This window comes from Tinamus guttatus, unplaced genomic scaffold (genome assembly GCF_059628265.1).
Source record: "Tinamus guttatus ecotype Peru unplaced genomic scaffold, ASM5962826v1 Tinamus_guttatus_pri_ptg000629l, whole genome shotgun sequence".
NCBI lineage: Eukaryota > Metazoa > Chordata > Aves > Tinamiformes > Tinamidae > Tinamus > Tinamus guttatus.
Window position 1 is genome coordinate 233,829 of NW_028289163.1, and position 14,322 is coordinate 248,150.

The window sequence follows — 14,322 nt, forward strand, 5'->3', positions numbered from 1 at the left end:
CGGAGCCGCCGGGGCCCCCGTCAGAGCCAGGGCCGGGCCGGGGGGGGTCGCGGCAGGGCGCTAATAAAGCGTCTCTGAACTGCCTCCCGCTGCCTCCTGGGGGCGGGCGGGGCCCAGGTGTCCGGGAGGCGACCCCCCCCGGGGGAACTACAACTCCCAGCAGCACTCGCGCCCCCCCCCCCCGCCGCCAGCTACGGACTGCGCGCGCAGACCCACCCGAGGCGGGGGAAGTCCACGGAGCGCCCGGCGTGGGGCAGCCCGCGTGTCGTGTGTATGTCCCCCCCCCCCTCCGCCCCCAGTTTCTCACCACGTCTGCGGGGGGAGGAGAAAAGGACCCAGGCGTCCGGGCCCCTCCCGCGTGCACCTCGCCGCGAGGCGGGGAGCGGGCCCAGGCGTCCCGGCGGGCGCCGTCTGGCCGCACCGCGCTGCCCTGCCCCGTGGGGGGGCCCGCCCGCCGCAGCACCCTGGGGTGCCCCCACCCAGCCCGAGAACAAAGCGCCTTTGTGCAGCCGCCTGCACCTTGCGCCGCGCCCCGGCTGCGGCAGCGCCCGGACGGGGCGGCCCGGGGGGCGGCGGGGCGCGGGGAGGGGGCGGCGGCGACGGCCCCCGGGGGCAGAACAAGGGAGGGAGGGGGCGCGGGGGGGCTCCCGCTTGCAAACAGCTCCAGGGAGGGGCTGGTGCGGGCTGCACGGGGCGGGGGGGCAGGCGGTGCCGGTCCCCGGTGCCGGTCCCCGGTGCCGGTCCCCGGCGGCGATGGTGCCGGCACCGAGTGCTAGTGAGGGCGGTGGGTACAGGTAGTGGCTGCCCGGTGGTGCCGGGTCAGTGCTCGGTGGGTGCCGGATGACCAATGGTGGCGGGGGGGAGTCAGTTCGGGGCTGCCGGTGCCGGGTGGGTCCCGGCGGTGCCGGTTCCGGGGCGCCGGTGCCCACTCGGTCCGGGGGCGCCGGTGCAGGTTGCGGGGGGTACCTCTCCCGGTGCCCCGCGAAGGGTTAATGGCACTCGGGGAAGTTGCCGGGCGGTGGCGCGCCGGGGATTGGCCCGAAGTTGGCGGGGCGGAGCGCGGCCGGGCCGGGCCGGGCCGGGCTGGGCCCCCCGCCCCCGGCCGCCGCCCCCCGCCCCGCTGCCGGCGGAGCCATGCGCCCCGCGCCGCTGCTCGGGCTCCTGCTCTGGGCGCCGCTGCTGTGGGCGCCGCCGCCGCCGCCGGTGCGCGGCCGCCACCACGACGTCCACTGGAACGGCAGCAACCCCAGGTAGCGCCCGCCGCACCGGGGCCGCCCTCGGTAGCCGCCCCCGGCCGCCCCGCCGGGGCCCCCGGCCGCCCCGGGCCGCGCTCCGCCGGGAGCTCTGGGAGGCGCCGCTGCCGCCGCCGCCGCCGCTCGGGACCTGGGCATGGGCCGCCCGCTGCCGGGGTCCCCGCCGGGCCCGCGAGGCCGGGCCGGGCCGGTGGGGGGGTCCGGGGCGCCGAGCTGCGCGGCTCGGAGCCGGGCGCAGCCAGGGTGAGACGGGGACCGAGCCGGCACCGACCGGGGGCTCCTGCGGGGGGCATCAACCCGGGATAAAGAGCAGAGGGCACTGGGCAGCATTGGGTGGCCCCAACCGGAGGCTATGAGCCACAGGGCACCAACCAGGGACACTGACTGGGGGGATCTGGGCATCTGGGCAGCCCAGGGTGACCACAAAGGGGAGTCTCCAAGCCCCTGGGGGGCATCAAGGCACTGAGCATCCCTGGGTGCCAATGACCAGGGACCTGTGGGCAGCGCTGAGTGGCACCGAAGCAATGGGACCCCCTGGGTGACCTGGGGCCTCATGGGCACCCAGCTTGCAGTCACTCGTGGGTGGCATCAAGCTGGTGGCATCTAGCCACCAACCATGGTGGTGCCCCCAGGGCCAGGGGTCCTATCTACAGCACCCCAAAGTGCAGCAGGTGACCGTGTACCCGGCTGGGTGGAGGGTGCCGATGCCACTACATTCCTGTGCATGGTCCCAAGGCCCTGGGACCCTTTGCCCTGCCTGAACCAACCCAGGAGCAGCCTGGGCAATGCCAGGAGCCCTGTCCCATGTGTGTGATGGGTTTGCTCAGCCATGGCCGCTGTCGGCACTGCCGACCCGGAGCGATCACGAGCGCGTGGGGCCAGCAGCGCCCAGCTCCCCGCCGCCCGGCAGGTTCCTGCGGGACGACTACGCCGTGCAGGTGTCCATCAATGACCACCTGGACATCTACTGTCCCCATTACGAGGGAGCGGCGCCCGGTGGGCGCCCTGAGACCTTCACGCTCTTCATGGTGGACCGCGAGGGCTATCGCGGCTGCTACGCGACACCCAGCGCCTTCAAGCGCTGGGAGTGCAACCGGCCCCACGCGCCCTTTGGGCCCGTGCGCTTCTCTGAGAAGATCCAGCGCTTCTCGCCCTTCCCGCTCGGCTTTGAGTTCCAGCCGGGGGAGACCTACTACTACATCTGTGAGTGCCTGGTGCCGGAGGGGCCGTGGGCAACAGGGGCTGCGGGCGCCGCGGGGGCCAGGCCGGGCATGCCGGAGAGCTGGAGGAACCGGGAGTCTGGGCATGCTGGGGCCTGGATGCACTGAGGTCTGGGTGCACCTGGGATCTGGGTGCCCCAGGGTCTGGGTGTACCTGGGAGTTGTGTGCCCCAGGGTTTGGGTGCACCTGGGATGTGGATGCATGGGGGGCTCTGGCCATACAGGTGCCTGGGTTCTCTGGGGGGTGCTCTGGGAGGCTGAGTGAACCGGGATCCGGGTGCCTCAGGGTCTGGGTGCACCTGGGAGCTGGGGTCTGGTGCACCCGGGAGTTGGGTGCCCTGGGAGCTGGATGCAGCTGGGCTGTGGATGCATGGGGAGCTCTGGCCATACGGGGTCAAGGATGCACTAGTGGGTCTGGGTGACCCAGGACCCAGGTGCCGCCAGGATCCGGGCACCCTAGAATCGGGGTGAACCGGGATCCTGGAACCTCGGGCTCTGGATGAAGCGGGGATCTGGGTGTGAGGAGCTCTGGCCGCGTCGAGGGTGCGCGCGCCCGGGGGTGGGGGCCCCGTCCCGCCCCCCGGGGTCCCGGTGCAACGCGCCGGGCAGCCAGGAGGGGGCGCCGCCCGCCCAGGCCTGGGCCGGTGCCCGGTGCCGGCGGGGCCGTCCCGGGCGGGCGCGCAGAGGCCTGGGCGGCTCAGCGCACCCGCGGCGCGGCCCGCCCTGACGCGCCGCCTCGGCCCAGCTGTGCCCGGCCCCGAGAGCGCCGGGCGCTGCCTGAAGCTGCGGGTCTCCGTCTGCTGCAAGGGCACGAGTGAGTGCGGGGGGGCCCCGGGAGGGGGTCCCTGGGCGGCAGCTCCGCAGCTCTCACGGACACCCCTGGCTTTCCTTGCAGCGCCGAAGCCGGCGACGGAGCTTCCCAACTCACAGCCGCGCGGGGGGCCGGAGGGTGAGTATGGGGCTGGGGGTTGAATTGGGGGAGGAAATGCCCCCCCTGTAACCTCGGTTCATCTCGGCAGCAGACGCGGTGTCCCCTGGGCGCGCGGCCGCCCCGGCCTCGCTGCGGCCCCGCGCCCCGTGCCTGGCCCCGGCGCTCCTCACCCTGCTCTGGATGTGACTGCCCGGCGCCAGCGGCCGCCCGGCTCCTCCGCCGCGATACCGGACGCTCGCGAATGTTCCTGGCCGCTGCCTGCCCAAAGGGACCATGAGTCGCCCGCCGGACCCCTGCGGAGCCCAGCCGGGGCCGGGAGCCGCTGGCAGGGAGGTGAGCAAAGCCGGTGGCCCCACATGGCATCCCCGTCCCTATGCCGATGTCCCCATCCCACATCTGACATCCCCTTGAGCCGTCCCTTTCCCGCAGGGACCTTGCTTGGAGCGCCGGCCCTGCCGCAGACAGAGCGCGTCCAGCGGGCCCTCGCCTCGTCCTCCAGCCAGGACACGGATCTGTCTTCCGCGAAGACGCCCCCCCCTTCCCTTCTGCCCCCTCCTCGTGCCGTTTCCCGCCCTGCACGGGTTGGGGTTGATCCCTGGTAGCGACTGAGCCGAGCAATAGAGAGTTTGCAAGATGGCCTCGTCCTCGGGACCCGCACCCCCGCGCGCACGTGGGGAGGGGACCGTGGAGCCCGGGGGGTTTCGCTGCCCCCGAGCTGCCGGGATGGAGGATGCTCAGGGCTGCGGCGCAGGCGTCCCCGTCACCCGCTGCAGTGCTCGGCGCCGCAGCCGCCGTTTATGGCTTTGCCGGGGCAACCGCTCAGCGAGGGGCCGAGCGCCACGGCGCCCGCAGCCCCCACCGCGGCGCGGGGCAGGCTGGGGACCCGGCTCATGCGGCAGCCGGATCCCGGCGCCTCCCGGCGCTCTGCCATCCATAACCACTAATTGATGGTGCGGCTGCTGCAAATCACATTGCCCGGCCCCGCAATCGCATTGCCGGCTCCGTGCCCCACGGCGCAAATCCCGTGTCCTGGAGGAAGAGGCTCCGTCAGCCCGGCTGGCTGTCTCACCAGCCCTCCGCAGCCCCCCAGCCGGGTGCCACTGAGCTGGGGGACGCGGTGGCCGTGGCGCTGCATGGAGCAGCACACGCTCCATGGCCGCTCCTGCTGTCCGGCTCTGCGCTGACCTACAGAGGACAGCGGGAGGGGGATGCAGTGGCGCTGAGTCAGCGGGTTCCCCCGCCAGAGACGCTCGTGCTCCCCCGTGCACGGAGCAGTGGGGCCGGGAGCGGGCGATGCCACCCGGAGCCGAGGGGGAGGCAGAGCTTCACTGGAGCATCCGCCGGGAGACGAGATGGGAAAATGGCTCCGTGTCACTATGGAAACGGGGCCGCCGGATCCGGCTCCGCAGAGGGGGAGAAGCGTGAGCCGAGCCCAGCCTTGGCCTCCCGCTGTTCCCGCCCTGCCGAAGCCGGAGCCGCCTTTGCACCCTGCTGCGGAACCCGGGGTGCTCCAGGACGTCGCACCCGGGATGCACCACGCAGCAGCACCCGGGATGCTCCATGCTGTGGAATCAGGGATGCACCATGCTGCAGCACCTCGGATATCCCACGCCTTGGCACCCAGGACACCCTGTGCTGGCTCCCATGCAGGTCACCAACGTGATGGCGCTTGTCCCCACTGCCACCACGCTCTGCCAAGGTTATAAACGAGCCCAGTGCTCAGTGGGCGCCGCGGCAGGCGCCAGCCCCGCCGCCTCTCGCACGCACCCGGCCCGCGCCTGTCACAGCAATGAGGCTGCACAGCGGGACGGGCACCGCGGCGCCCAACACGCGCGGCCCCGGCGTGCCCGGCGCCAGCGCTGCGCGTGCAGCAGCGCTAATCCTGACGGACACTCGTCCTGTTGTGCACGCAGGGACGAGCAGCACCATGTGTGCGGCCGCGGCTCCGCTGGTGGCTCCTGCGGTGCCTGCTGCGTGCTCAGGGCTGGCAGGGCTGCCACAGGCATGGGGCAAAGGGAAGGGGACACAGGACACATGCATGGGGCACCTGGCACAGGCTCAGGGGTGCAGGTATGGGGCACAGAGCAAGGGGATGGGGCACGATGCACGAGCATGGGGCATGGGGCACAGGCTTGGGACAAGGGACACGGGCACAGGCTGCGGACAAGGGTCATGGAGCGTGATGCGCAGGGCACAGGCAGGGGGCAAGTCTCACACCTGCGGCCCTTGCCTGCTTCTAAGCATCCCCATCCTCACCCCCCACACACACTAATTGGTTTTAAATGGAGCCGAGTCCATCCTGGGAATCTCAGGCTGGCACGTGCCCAGCTGGCAGCGCAGCAGAGCCGCAGCTCGGCCCCCGGTGCTCAGCAACGCACACGGAGAAAGATTAGGAAAAATAACGGCTCGGTGCAAACGATACGGCGTTAACCCCCGGTGCGCTGCGCCGTGCCATGCACCCCAAGGTGCCGCTGTGCCCGGGCACCTGCACCGGGGCCCAGGCCCCCGCTCTGCAGAGCCTTTTACCGGTGATGCATTATTAAAAGCACCGTGCGCAGCACGGGCGCTGCAGCTAGTCTGATAAATATTTCAGGCCCTGAAATCTCCCCACGCCCCTGGTTCTGCTCCCGGGCACCTGCCGCCACCCTCCGAATCCGTCCTGTGAATCCCTGCATGGGGAGGGAGCGGGGGCCGCCCGGGCCGGGCGCTGGCGGCAGCGGATGCTAATTGTGCTGTGATCTATGGACGGCGGCAGCGGGATATTGATGCCGCCTGTCACCCCTCTATCGGATTAACGTCACTTAGGCACCAGTAATGGGCAGCTCATGGATGAGCGGCGGGGGCTCAGGCGGCGCCGCGCTGCCTGGCGCAAGGCTCTGGGTGCACGACGGCTCCATGCAGCGGTACCGGTGGGGTGCACGGCCGTACCAATGCAGGTGCAAGCTCATAGCAATGTGGGTGCAAGCTCGTACCAATACGAGCACATGGCGATACCAATGTGGGTGCGTGGCGGTACCAGTGGGGGTGCAAACCAACCAGATGTGGGTGCAAGCTGGCACCATGTGGGTGCTCATGGGCACCGCGTGGATGCCAGCGAGCGCAGTCTGGGTGCGTGCTGATACCCCACGGTTGCCCATGGGCACTGTGCGGATGCACGTGAGCACCGTGCGACCTCCTCGGGCAGGAGCCGGGTTTCCTGCGAGCCGGCGGCCAGGTCTGGGCACCCCATGGGAAGCTCGGGGCCGGCACACTGCGGAGCCAGGAAGGGCCGCATGACTCAACGCCAGCGACGGCTCAGGGAGGCTGATTTCCTCCGACAGCCCCGCGCGGCGCGGCCGCCCGCAGCCTCCTCCACCGTTAACCCCACGGTTGCAACCCGCTCGCAACCCCCCTCCGGGTGCCAAGCGGGTTCGGGGCTGGGTCCTCCCTGGCAGCGGGAGCTGCTGGAGACGCTGACGCGACGCGACCATCCGTGAGGCCTTCATTCAAATTTAAAGACCGCCAGGCGGGGAGGGGGCGGCGAGCGGCGGCGCCCGCCCTCCTGCTCGCCCGGTGCTCTCACCGCCCGGCTCCTCCCCGGCCGTGCGGCGGCAGGGAGCGGCGCCCGGGGAATATTTCATGTCCTCCTCCTTACTCTCCCGCCATGTTTATTTATTTAATGAATTATTTATCGCCGCCCCCCCCCCCCCCCCGCCATGCCCCCGCGTGGTGGCTGCTCCGCTGCCGTCCCCGCCGCTGCCCTTTCCCGGCCCGGCGCGATGATTTATCGAGCGCTGCCTCCGCGCTGCGGTTGCGAGGGGCTGTCGCAGGAGCCGCCGCTCAATATTAGAGCAGGGCGGGAGGGCGCAATGACCAAATCGGGGGGGCACATCCTGCACTGGGGAGGGGTGGCCAGGCTGGAGGGGCCCCCGGCCTCCTCCAGGGCACGAGCCCAGGCACCGCCCCCGCGGGCATCCCCCTCGGCACCGCGGGATGCTCCGGGGCGCTCCGGGGGGTCCGTCCGGGAACGCCGCGCGCCGGGGGGGCCCCTCGCGCAGGTGGGTGCTGTTGCCATGGGCTTGCCGAGCGCAGGCGTTTCCATGGCGGCAGCCGCCTTTTCCGTCCCTTGCAGAGGGAGCGCGGCCGGCCGGAGCGGCGGGAAGGCCGCGGGCGCCGGGGCCCGTCCCCGCATGCCGCGTTTGCTTCACTTCACTACCCTGTGTTAATAATTAAGAGCGGCTTTTTTGGGCTTCTGGTGGTTTTGCCAGCCCCTTCCCCCTCGCTCTGTCCGCGGGGACGGGCCGAGAGCCGGCCAGACTTGCTGCTCCGGACGCCTGGGCCCCGCGGCCGGACGGGCGGGGGGGCCGTGCACGTGCCCGCCTGCCCGCGAGCTCACACGTGCACGGAGCGCGCGGGGACCTCGGGGCGGTGCCGGCAGCAGGGGCTCAGGAAGTGCTGGAATAGGGAGCTGGGAACTGCTGGCAGCACCAGCACCCACCCCAGCCACGTGCCTGGCGGGACCCCGTGCATGGGGAGGAACGGGGATCCCAGAGCTCCCGGAATGCACCAGGACTGGGATCGCAGGGCTCCCACCCACAGGAACACTGTGCTCTGGGCTCCCACCTGTGTGGATAAACCAGGACTGGGAGCCCAAGGCTCCCACCCGTGGGACTGCACTAGGATTGGGACCTTGGTGCTCTCACCCATGGAATGCTGCATTCCAGTCCTTGGCTCCCACCTGTGGGGATGCAGCAGGACTGGGACCCCAGCATTCCCACCTGCAGGAACACACTGGAACCGTGATCCCGGTGCTCCCGCCCGCAGGAACGCTGCACCCTGATCCCAACTGCCACCCACGAGGTTGCACTGGTACCGATGACCCAGTGCTCCCACCCATAGGGACACTGCATCCCAACCCTGGGCTTCCACACGCCGGGATGCACCAGGACCCCAGCGCTCCCCTCCACCAGGATGCCCAGAATTGGGATCCCGGTGCTCCCACCTGCAGGGACGCTGCCCCCCGCCCGCGGGCTCCCACCCGACACCGGCACCGGGTCCCCGTCGCTGCCCCCCGCGGCTCCCCCCGCGCCGAGGCTGGCGGCGGGGCGGGCGCGCGCGCGGCGGGGGCGCGCCGGGGCGGCGGCGGGCGCGCGCGGGGCGGAGCCGGGGGCGCGGGGCGCGGGCGGCGGCGGCGCCGCTTCTCCATTGAGCGGCGGCGCGGCGGGCGGCGGCGGCGCCGGTGGCGGGATGGCGGCTCGGCTCGCGGCGCTCCTGCCCCTGCTGCCGCTGCTGCTGCTGCTGCAGCCGCTGCAGCCGCTGGGCCGGGGGCCGCCGGGGGCCCTGGGCAACCGGCACGCCGTGCACTGGAACAGCTCCAACCCGCAGTGAGTGCCGCGGGCGGCGGGGGGGACGCGCCGGGGGCGGCGGGGTGCGCGCACCGGGGCGGCGGGGGCGGATGGCGGGGGGCTCGGCTGCCGCCGCGCCCGGTGCCGCTGCGCTGCCTCCCGGCCCCGCCGCTCCTCGCCCTTCGCGTGGAGGCGGCGGCGGCGGCGGCGCAGCTCGGGGCGGGTGGCGTCCCCCTTTCTCCCCCCGCCAAAGCTCCCCCGTTTCCCGGTCCGTTGGTGGCCCCCGGCTCGGGGCAAGCGCCGCGGCGACCCGCCCCGACGGCGCGGCCGGCGCTGACCTGCCCCGCGGCGCTGCCGGGGGGTGCGGGGGCGGGCGCCGCCCCCCCGCCCGGCCCGTCGTGCCCGCGCCGCCGCCGCGACGTGCCAGCCGACACGGGCAAAACACCGTCGCGAGCGGAGCCGCGCGGAGCCCCGCGATCGGTGGTCACCGGCGAGGACGTGGCCGCGACGCCCTCGACGCCCCCTGCGCCACGGGCGGCTCTGCAAGGGAAGCGCGGGCACCGGGCCTGGCAGCACCGTGCTCCAGGGATCCACGTGCCTTGGGCACGGGGATGGACACGGAGAGGTCGGGATGTTCCTGCATCGTGTCCCCTCGCTGGGGTGTGGTGGGGACGCGCGCCCCGGCCGGAGCATCTCCGGCCACGCGTCCGTGCAGGAGCTCCCCGCATCCGTGCATCCGGGCTCCCCCCGCTCCGCTCCCCTTTGTGCGGGCGACAGCGCTCCCCGGCAGCTCCCCTCCCTTCCCTATTGAGCTTGTGCCTCCAGGCGGAAGCGCGGGCCCCATAAATCGCCCGGGGCGCGAGACGTGCCGTGGCGAGGCGCCGCAGCCGGCTCGCCGTGCTGGGATGTCCCAACGCTGCCGGCACCGGCTCTGCCTGACGCGCACCATTGCCGAAGGTCTCGGCAGGCGAGTGGGCGATTGCGATGCACCCCCGCGCCAGCTGTGTTTCCCATGGGATGCTGCGGGCATCCCACCCTCGCGGGGAGCGGGGACGGCGTCGTCCCTGCGCGTGCCCGGCCACCGGCGTTGCAGCCGCGCACGCGTCCGGCTCAGGGCCCGGGCGCCGCGGTGGGGGCGGCTGCGGCAGAGCCGTGTCCCAGGCGCTTCGATATTTATTGCTAGGCAGTGCGGCAGCTCGGCCGCAATTATAGGCGCGCGGCGAAGCGTCTGGAGGAGATAAATTATGGGGGAGAATTCGGCTCCCTGGGCCGCAGCCTGCAAATCCCAGCTGCCCCGGCGCAGTCGGAGTGATAAACAAGCCCGGTGCGCGGCTCTCCGGGGAGCGGGTGCCCGCCGCAGAGCCGGGCCACGCGCCGCGTCCCCAGGGACATTGTCTGCCGCAGGGACCCCAAGATTTATTGCACCGCATCCTGGTGCCTCCAGGGCTCCTGGTGCAAGGGGAGCGGGTTGGTGCTTGCTCTCCGTGCCAGGGCCCATCCTTATCCATGGATTGGGGTGGAGGTGCAGGAGGCCGCGTGCCGCTCACCACTGGTCTTGGGCTGGAGGCGCCTTGGATCCGGAGGAGCCAGGATGCCCGTGTGCCCAGCAGGCACCACGTCCTTCTGTCAGGATGGTGATGCCACATGCCGGGACCCTCTGAGCCAGGTGGGATGTCGCTGGGTCTGCGGGATGCTCCCGGCTGCGGGTCCGAAGGTGGTGCTGACGCCTTTCCAGGTGGGAGTTGCCTGGCTGCTGTGCGGCCCGTGTGAGCTGGTGTCCACTCCCATCCAAGCCAGTGATGGAGTCACTGGTTGCAGATTGATGGTTTAATTAAAAACAACCCAAAACCCTCATTGATCTCATTAGCAAAGCAGGGTGGGCAGGCATGGAGAGGAGCAGGGTGGCCCAGCCGGCCGTGTGGACCGGGTGCTGCTGGGCTGGGGCTTGGCCATGCCAGCGACCGGGCCGATGGAAAGAGGGAAGCGGCGACACTTTCCTCTGTACCCGCTACAGGATGGGGCCTGGGTTTGCCAAGCTGCCACAGCCAGGAGCCCCCGGGCATCCCCTCTCTGTAGCCCCATGCCAGCCCTTCCCGCAGCTGCAGTGCACCAGGCGCTCTGGGGCCGGGCGTTAGCGGTGCCGCAGCCGGGAGCAGTGCAGCTGCCAGGAGCGCCGGATCGCTGGGAGCCAGGATCTGGCGGAGCATCCTCCCGGCAGCGCCAGGGTGCTGGCGGGCGCTGCCGCCTCGGCGCAGCGTTTGCTCCACAAACGCAGCCGTGCAGAAGCGATGCAGCCCCGCGCCGCCGCGCTTAACCCTTGGGGCGCTGCCCGCGCCGCCGGCCCCGCCATCCGCGCCGCCGGCCTGTGCCCTCCGCCGGCCTCTTCCCGACCAGGGAATCCCACAGCTCCACGCCCGGCTGGGGCCGCCCTGCTGCACCGGAGCATCCGCGGGGCCATCCCGGTGGAGCGGGCTCGTTAGTGAGGCTCGTTAGCGAGTCCAGCAGCCGGATCCCAGGGGGCTCAGTGCACCGGGACGCCGCCTTGCCGCCCGGAGCCCACGGGGCATCGCGGCGTTCCCCGGCGCCCGCGTCCCGCAGCGCCGTTGCCGCTCGCTCGTGCACGCTCAGGGCCGTTTCATCCCTGGCTTCCCCCCGCTCGCGCCGCCTCCTTTTCCCACCACATCAAAGGCGCAACATGAAAGGTCGCGGCGCGGCGCGCGCCAAGGGCGGCTGCCTCGGCACCTCGCCGGCGCGCAGGGCCGGGGCGCGGCGCGAGGCCCGGCCTCGCCGGAGGCCGCGGCTCCCCGCAGCCTCCCCGCTGCTGGAGCGAGCGCCCACGGTGGCGGCATCCCGGGAATCAGCGTGTGGCCGCTGGGATTCCCGCGGCTGGGCTTTCCGTCGGGGGCGGATTAGAAGGCGCCGGAGCTGTTCCCAAGCGGATCTGAGGGGATTGCGGTTCCTAATCGATGCAAATGAGGCTCCCCCTGGGCGGCCCTTTACAGCATTAAGGCACTAAGGGGATTAGCAGGACGGGGCGCGAAATCTGCACTGAGCCGCGGCGTGTGGCAGGGCCGCGCTCGCCGCAGCCCATTGCTCCGATACCCTCCGCGTCCCTCCCGGAGAGCCCGTGCGGTCCCCGGGGATGCCCGGCTGTCGCCCGCCGGGACCCTGACGTCCCCGCTCTGCTCGCAGCCTGCGCCGGGAGGGCTACACCGTGCAGGTCAACGTCAACGACTACCTGGACATCTACTGCCCGCACTACAACGCGACGGTGGCCGAGCACCGGCTGGAGCAGTACGTGCTCTACATGGTGAACGCGGAGGGCTACCGCACCTGCAACACCAGCCAGGGCTTCAAGCGCTGGGAGTGCAACCGGCCCCATGCGCCCCACAGCCCCATCAAGTTCTCAGAGAAGTTCCAGCGCTACAGCGCCTTCTCGCTGGGCTACGAGTTCCACGCGGGGCAGGAGTACTACTACATCTGTGCGTGGACGTGGGTGCGGGACGGGGATGCTGCTGGGGGCAGCTGGGTGGGGTTGGGATGCGCGATGGGGATGCTGATAGAGTTACCTTTGCAGGATGGTGACACGTGATGGGGATATAGGGTGGCGCTGGAGGCATCTATGCAGGATGGGGATGTGGGATAGGGACACGGGATGGGCATGCAGGATGCTGCTGGAGGCACCTGTGTGGGAGAGGGATGCGGGATGGTGGTGGAGGCACCTTTCAGGGATGGCGAGGCAGGATGGGAATGCAGGAGGGTGGTGGAGGCATCTACATGGGATAGGGACACGGGATGGGGATGCAGAATGCTGGTGAAGTCGCCTATGCAGGATGGAGATGCGGGATGCAGGTGAAAGTGCTTCTGCAGGACGGGGATGCGGGTGGAGGCTCCGATGCGGGATGGGAATGCGGGATGGGGGTGCCGGTGCCCACGCCGCTGTCCTTGCAGCCACGCCGACGCACAACCACCGCCGGGCCTGCCTGAAGATGAAGGTGTTCGTGTGCTGCGCGTCCAGTGAGTACCGCGGCGGGGGCTGCGCCGCGCCGCGCTGCACCGCGGGCTGCCGCCAGCCTCAGCCCGGCCCCTCTCTCCCTTTGCAGCAGCTCACACCGGGGAGAAGCTGGCGCCCACCCTGCCCCAGCTCACGCTGCGGCCCGAGGTGAAGATCGAGGATTTGGGTGAGTGTCGCTGCAGCCCGACGCGGCCCGACCATTGCACCATGTCCTGCTGCATCCCGCTGCGTCCTGTCCCGCTTCACTGTGTCCCTTTGCACTGCGCCACCGCATTGCGCTGCACCATGTCCCACTGCATCCTGTCCTGCTGCACCGCGTCCCGTTGCACTGCATCCTGCTGCATCCCATCTTCCTGCACTGAGTCCCATTGCGCCGTGCCACCGCATCCCGCTGCACCGTGTCCCGCCGCGCCGCCCTCACCGCCTGCCTCTCCCCCTGCACAGAAAACTTCAACCCCGAGATTCCCAAGCTGGAGAAGAGCATCAGCGGCACCAGCCCCAAGCGGGAGCACCTGCCGCTGGCCGTGGCCGCCGCGCTCCTCCTCATGACGCTGCTGGCCTCCTAGCTCGGCCCGCGCCGGCCCCGTGCTCCCTCCCGGCTGCAGCGCCGACCCGCGCCCGGGCCGCCTGTACATAACCTATATAGAGATCTATACATACTGTACAGAGAGCGACTATCGATATATCCATACTGTACCATAGGCAGCGGTGCCGGCCCCGGGCCGGCTTGTACATAGTCGGACGTGTTGGATTCTCCTCGTCTTCTGTGAAGACCTGACCTATGCAAACGCACAGACACTTTTTTGGGAAAAAAAAAAAAAAAGAAAAACAAAACAATCTCGATCTTTTTCTTTCTTTATTTTATTTGTTTTTTCCAAGTGCTTTGGCTGGTGATTTTCATATTCTGCTCTTAGTCTCTAATAAAAAATAAAAGGATTCGGAAAAAAATGGAGCCGCCGGGTGCCCTTCCTCCCTATGCCAACGCACCGGAGCGGGTGCTGCGGGGCCGAGTGGCCGGCAGCGCTGCAGGTAGGGGCTGCGCGGGGGCCGCGCGCGGTCCGGCTGTGCCGGGGATGCGGGACGCGCCGTGGGAATGGCCGGGCGGGCGCTGGCAGCCGGGCCCCGCTGCGGCGCGGGGCGGTGGCTGCGCCGAGCGGCTCGGCCGGCCCGGGCTTGTCTGGGGCGCGGGAAGAGCCGGGGAACCCGTCGGACGGGTCGGCGCCGCGTCCCGGCAGCCTCCGCGCCGCCGCCTCCCGGCCCTGCTCCAGCCGAGCCCCGCGCCGCCGGCAGGCGGGATCCCGAGTCGGGGTGCAGCCGGTGCTGGCAGCGGGATGCGGGGTTTGCCGCGCCGATCCCGTGCCTGTGCCATGCCAAGGCCGTGCCGTGCGGTGCGAGCTGCCCGGTGCTGCCTTGGCACCCTGGCATCGCGTGAGCGGGTGGCCGGTGGTTGCCCCCCATTACCCCTGGCTCACAGGCCAACCCGGCTACCTGCGGCGCCGCACGTCGGCCGCGGCCTTCGCTCCCGCCGCGGAGCGACCGGGGCCGGTGACGTCAGGCCGGGCTGGATTGCGCCCCGCGT

General features: G+C 71.1%; 2 protein-coding genes across 3 annotated transcripts; both read left to right on the plus strand.

Moving 5' to 3' along the window:
* The first annotated feature begins 1,109 nt into the window (after window positions 1–1,109).
* On the plus strand, window positions 1,110–3,685 carry EFNA4 (ephrin A4). 2 transcript variants are annotated; one of them, XM_088535501.1, is made up of 5 exons: window positions 1,110–1,250; window positions 2,164–2,456; window positions 3,219–3,287; window positions 3,369–3,422; window positions 3,493–3,685. In XM_088535501.1, exons 1-5 carry the CDS (start codon window positions 1,135–1,137, stop codon window positions 3,588–3,590), a joined length of 630 nt encoding a protein of 209 aa, XP_088391627.1. In that variant the 5' UTR covers window positions 1,110–1,134; the 3' UTR covers window positions 3,591–3,685. The 2 variants fall into 2 exon arrangements, with proteins under 2 accessions (XP_088391627.1, XP_088391628.1); XM_088535502.1 differs by having other exon boundaries at window positions 3,496–3,685.
* Window positions 3,686–8,600: 4,915 nt separating this feature from the next.
* EFNA3 (ephrin A3) lies at window positions 8,601–13,329 on the plus strand. Its single transcript, XM_088535569.1, has 5 exons — window positions 8,601–8,767; window positions 11,921–12,210; window positions 12,680–12,745; window positions 12,832–12,909; window positions 13,188–13,329. Exons 1-5 carry the CDS (start codon window positions 8,631–8,633, stop codon window positions 13,307–13,309), a joined length of 693 nt encoding a protein of 230 aa, XP_088391695.1. The 5' UTR covers window positions 8,601–8,630; the 3' UTR covers window positions 13,310–13,329.
* The last annotated feature ends 993 nt before the right edge of the window (window positions 13,330–14,322 follow it).

Coding starts and splice junctions, on each gene's coding strand:
- EFNA3 (XM_088535569.1), top strand. CDS start 8,631: ATGGCGGCTCGGCTCGCGGCGCTCCTGCCCCTGCTGCCGCTGCTGCTG. Junction 12,746..12,831: donor GTTCGTGTGCTGCGCGTCCA/GTGAGTACCGCG, acceptor CTCCCTTTGCAG/CAGCTCACACCGGGGAGAAG. Junction 12,910..13,187: donor GGTGAAGATCGAGGATTTGG/GTGAGTGTCGCT, acceptor CCCCCTGCACAG/AAAACTTCAACCCCGAGATT.
- EFNA4 (XM_088535501.1), top strand. CDS start 1,135: ATGCGCCCCGCGCCGCTGCTCGGGCTCCTGCTCTGGGCGCCGCTGCTG. Junction 1,251..2,163: donor TGGAACGGCAGCAACCCCAG/GTAGCGCCCGCC, acceptor GCCGCCCGGCAG/GTTCCTGCGGGACGACTACG. Junction 3,423..3,492: donor GCCGCGCGGGGGGCCGGAGG/GTGAGTATGGGG, acceptor TCATCTCGGCAG/CAGACGCGGTGTCCCCTGGG.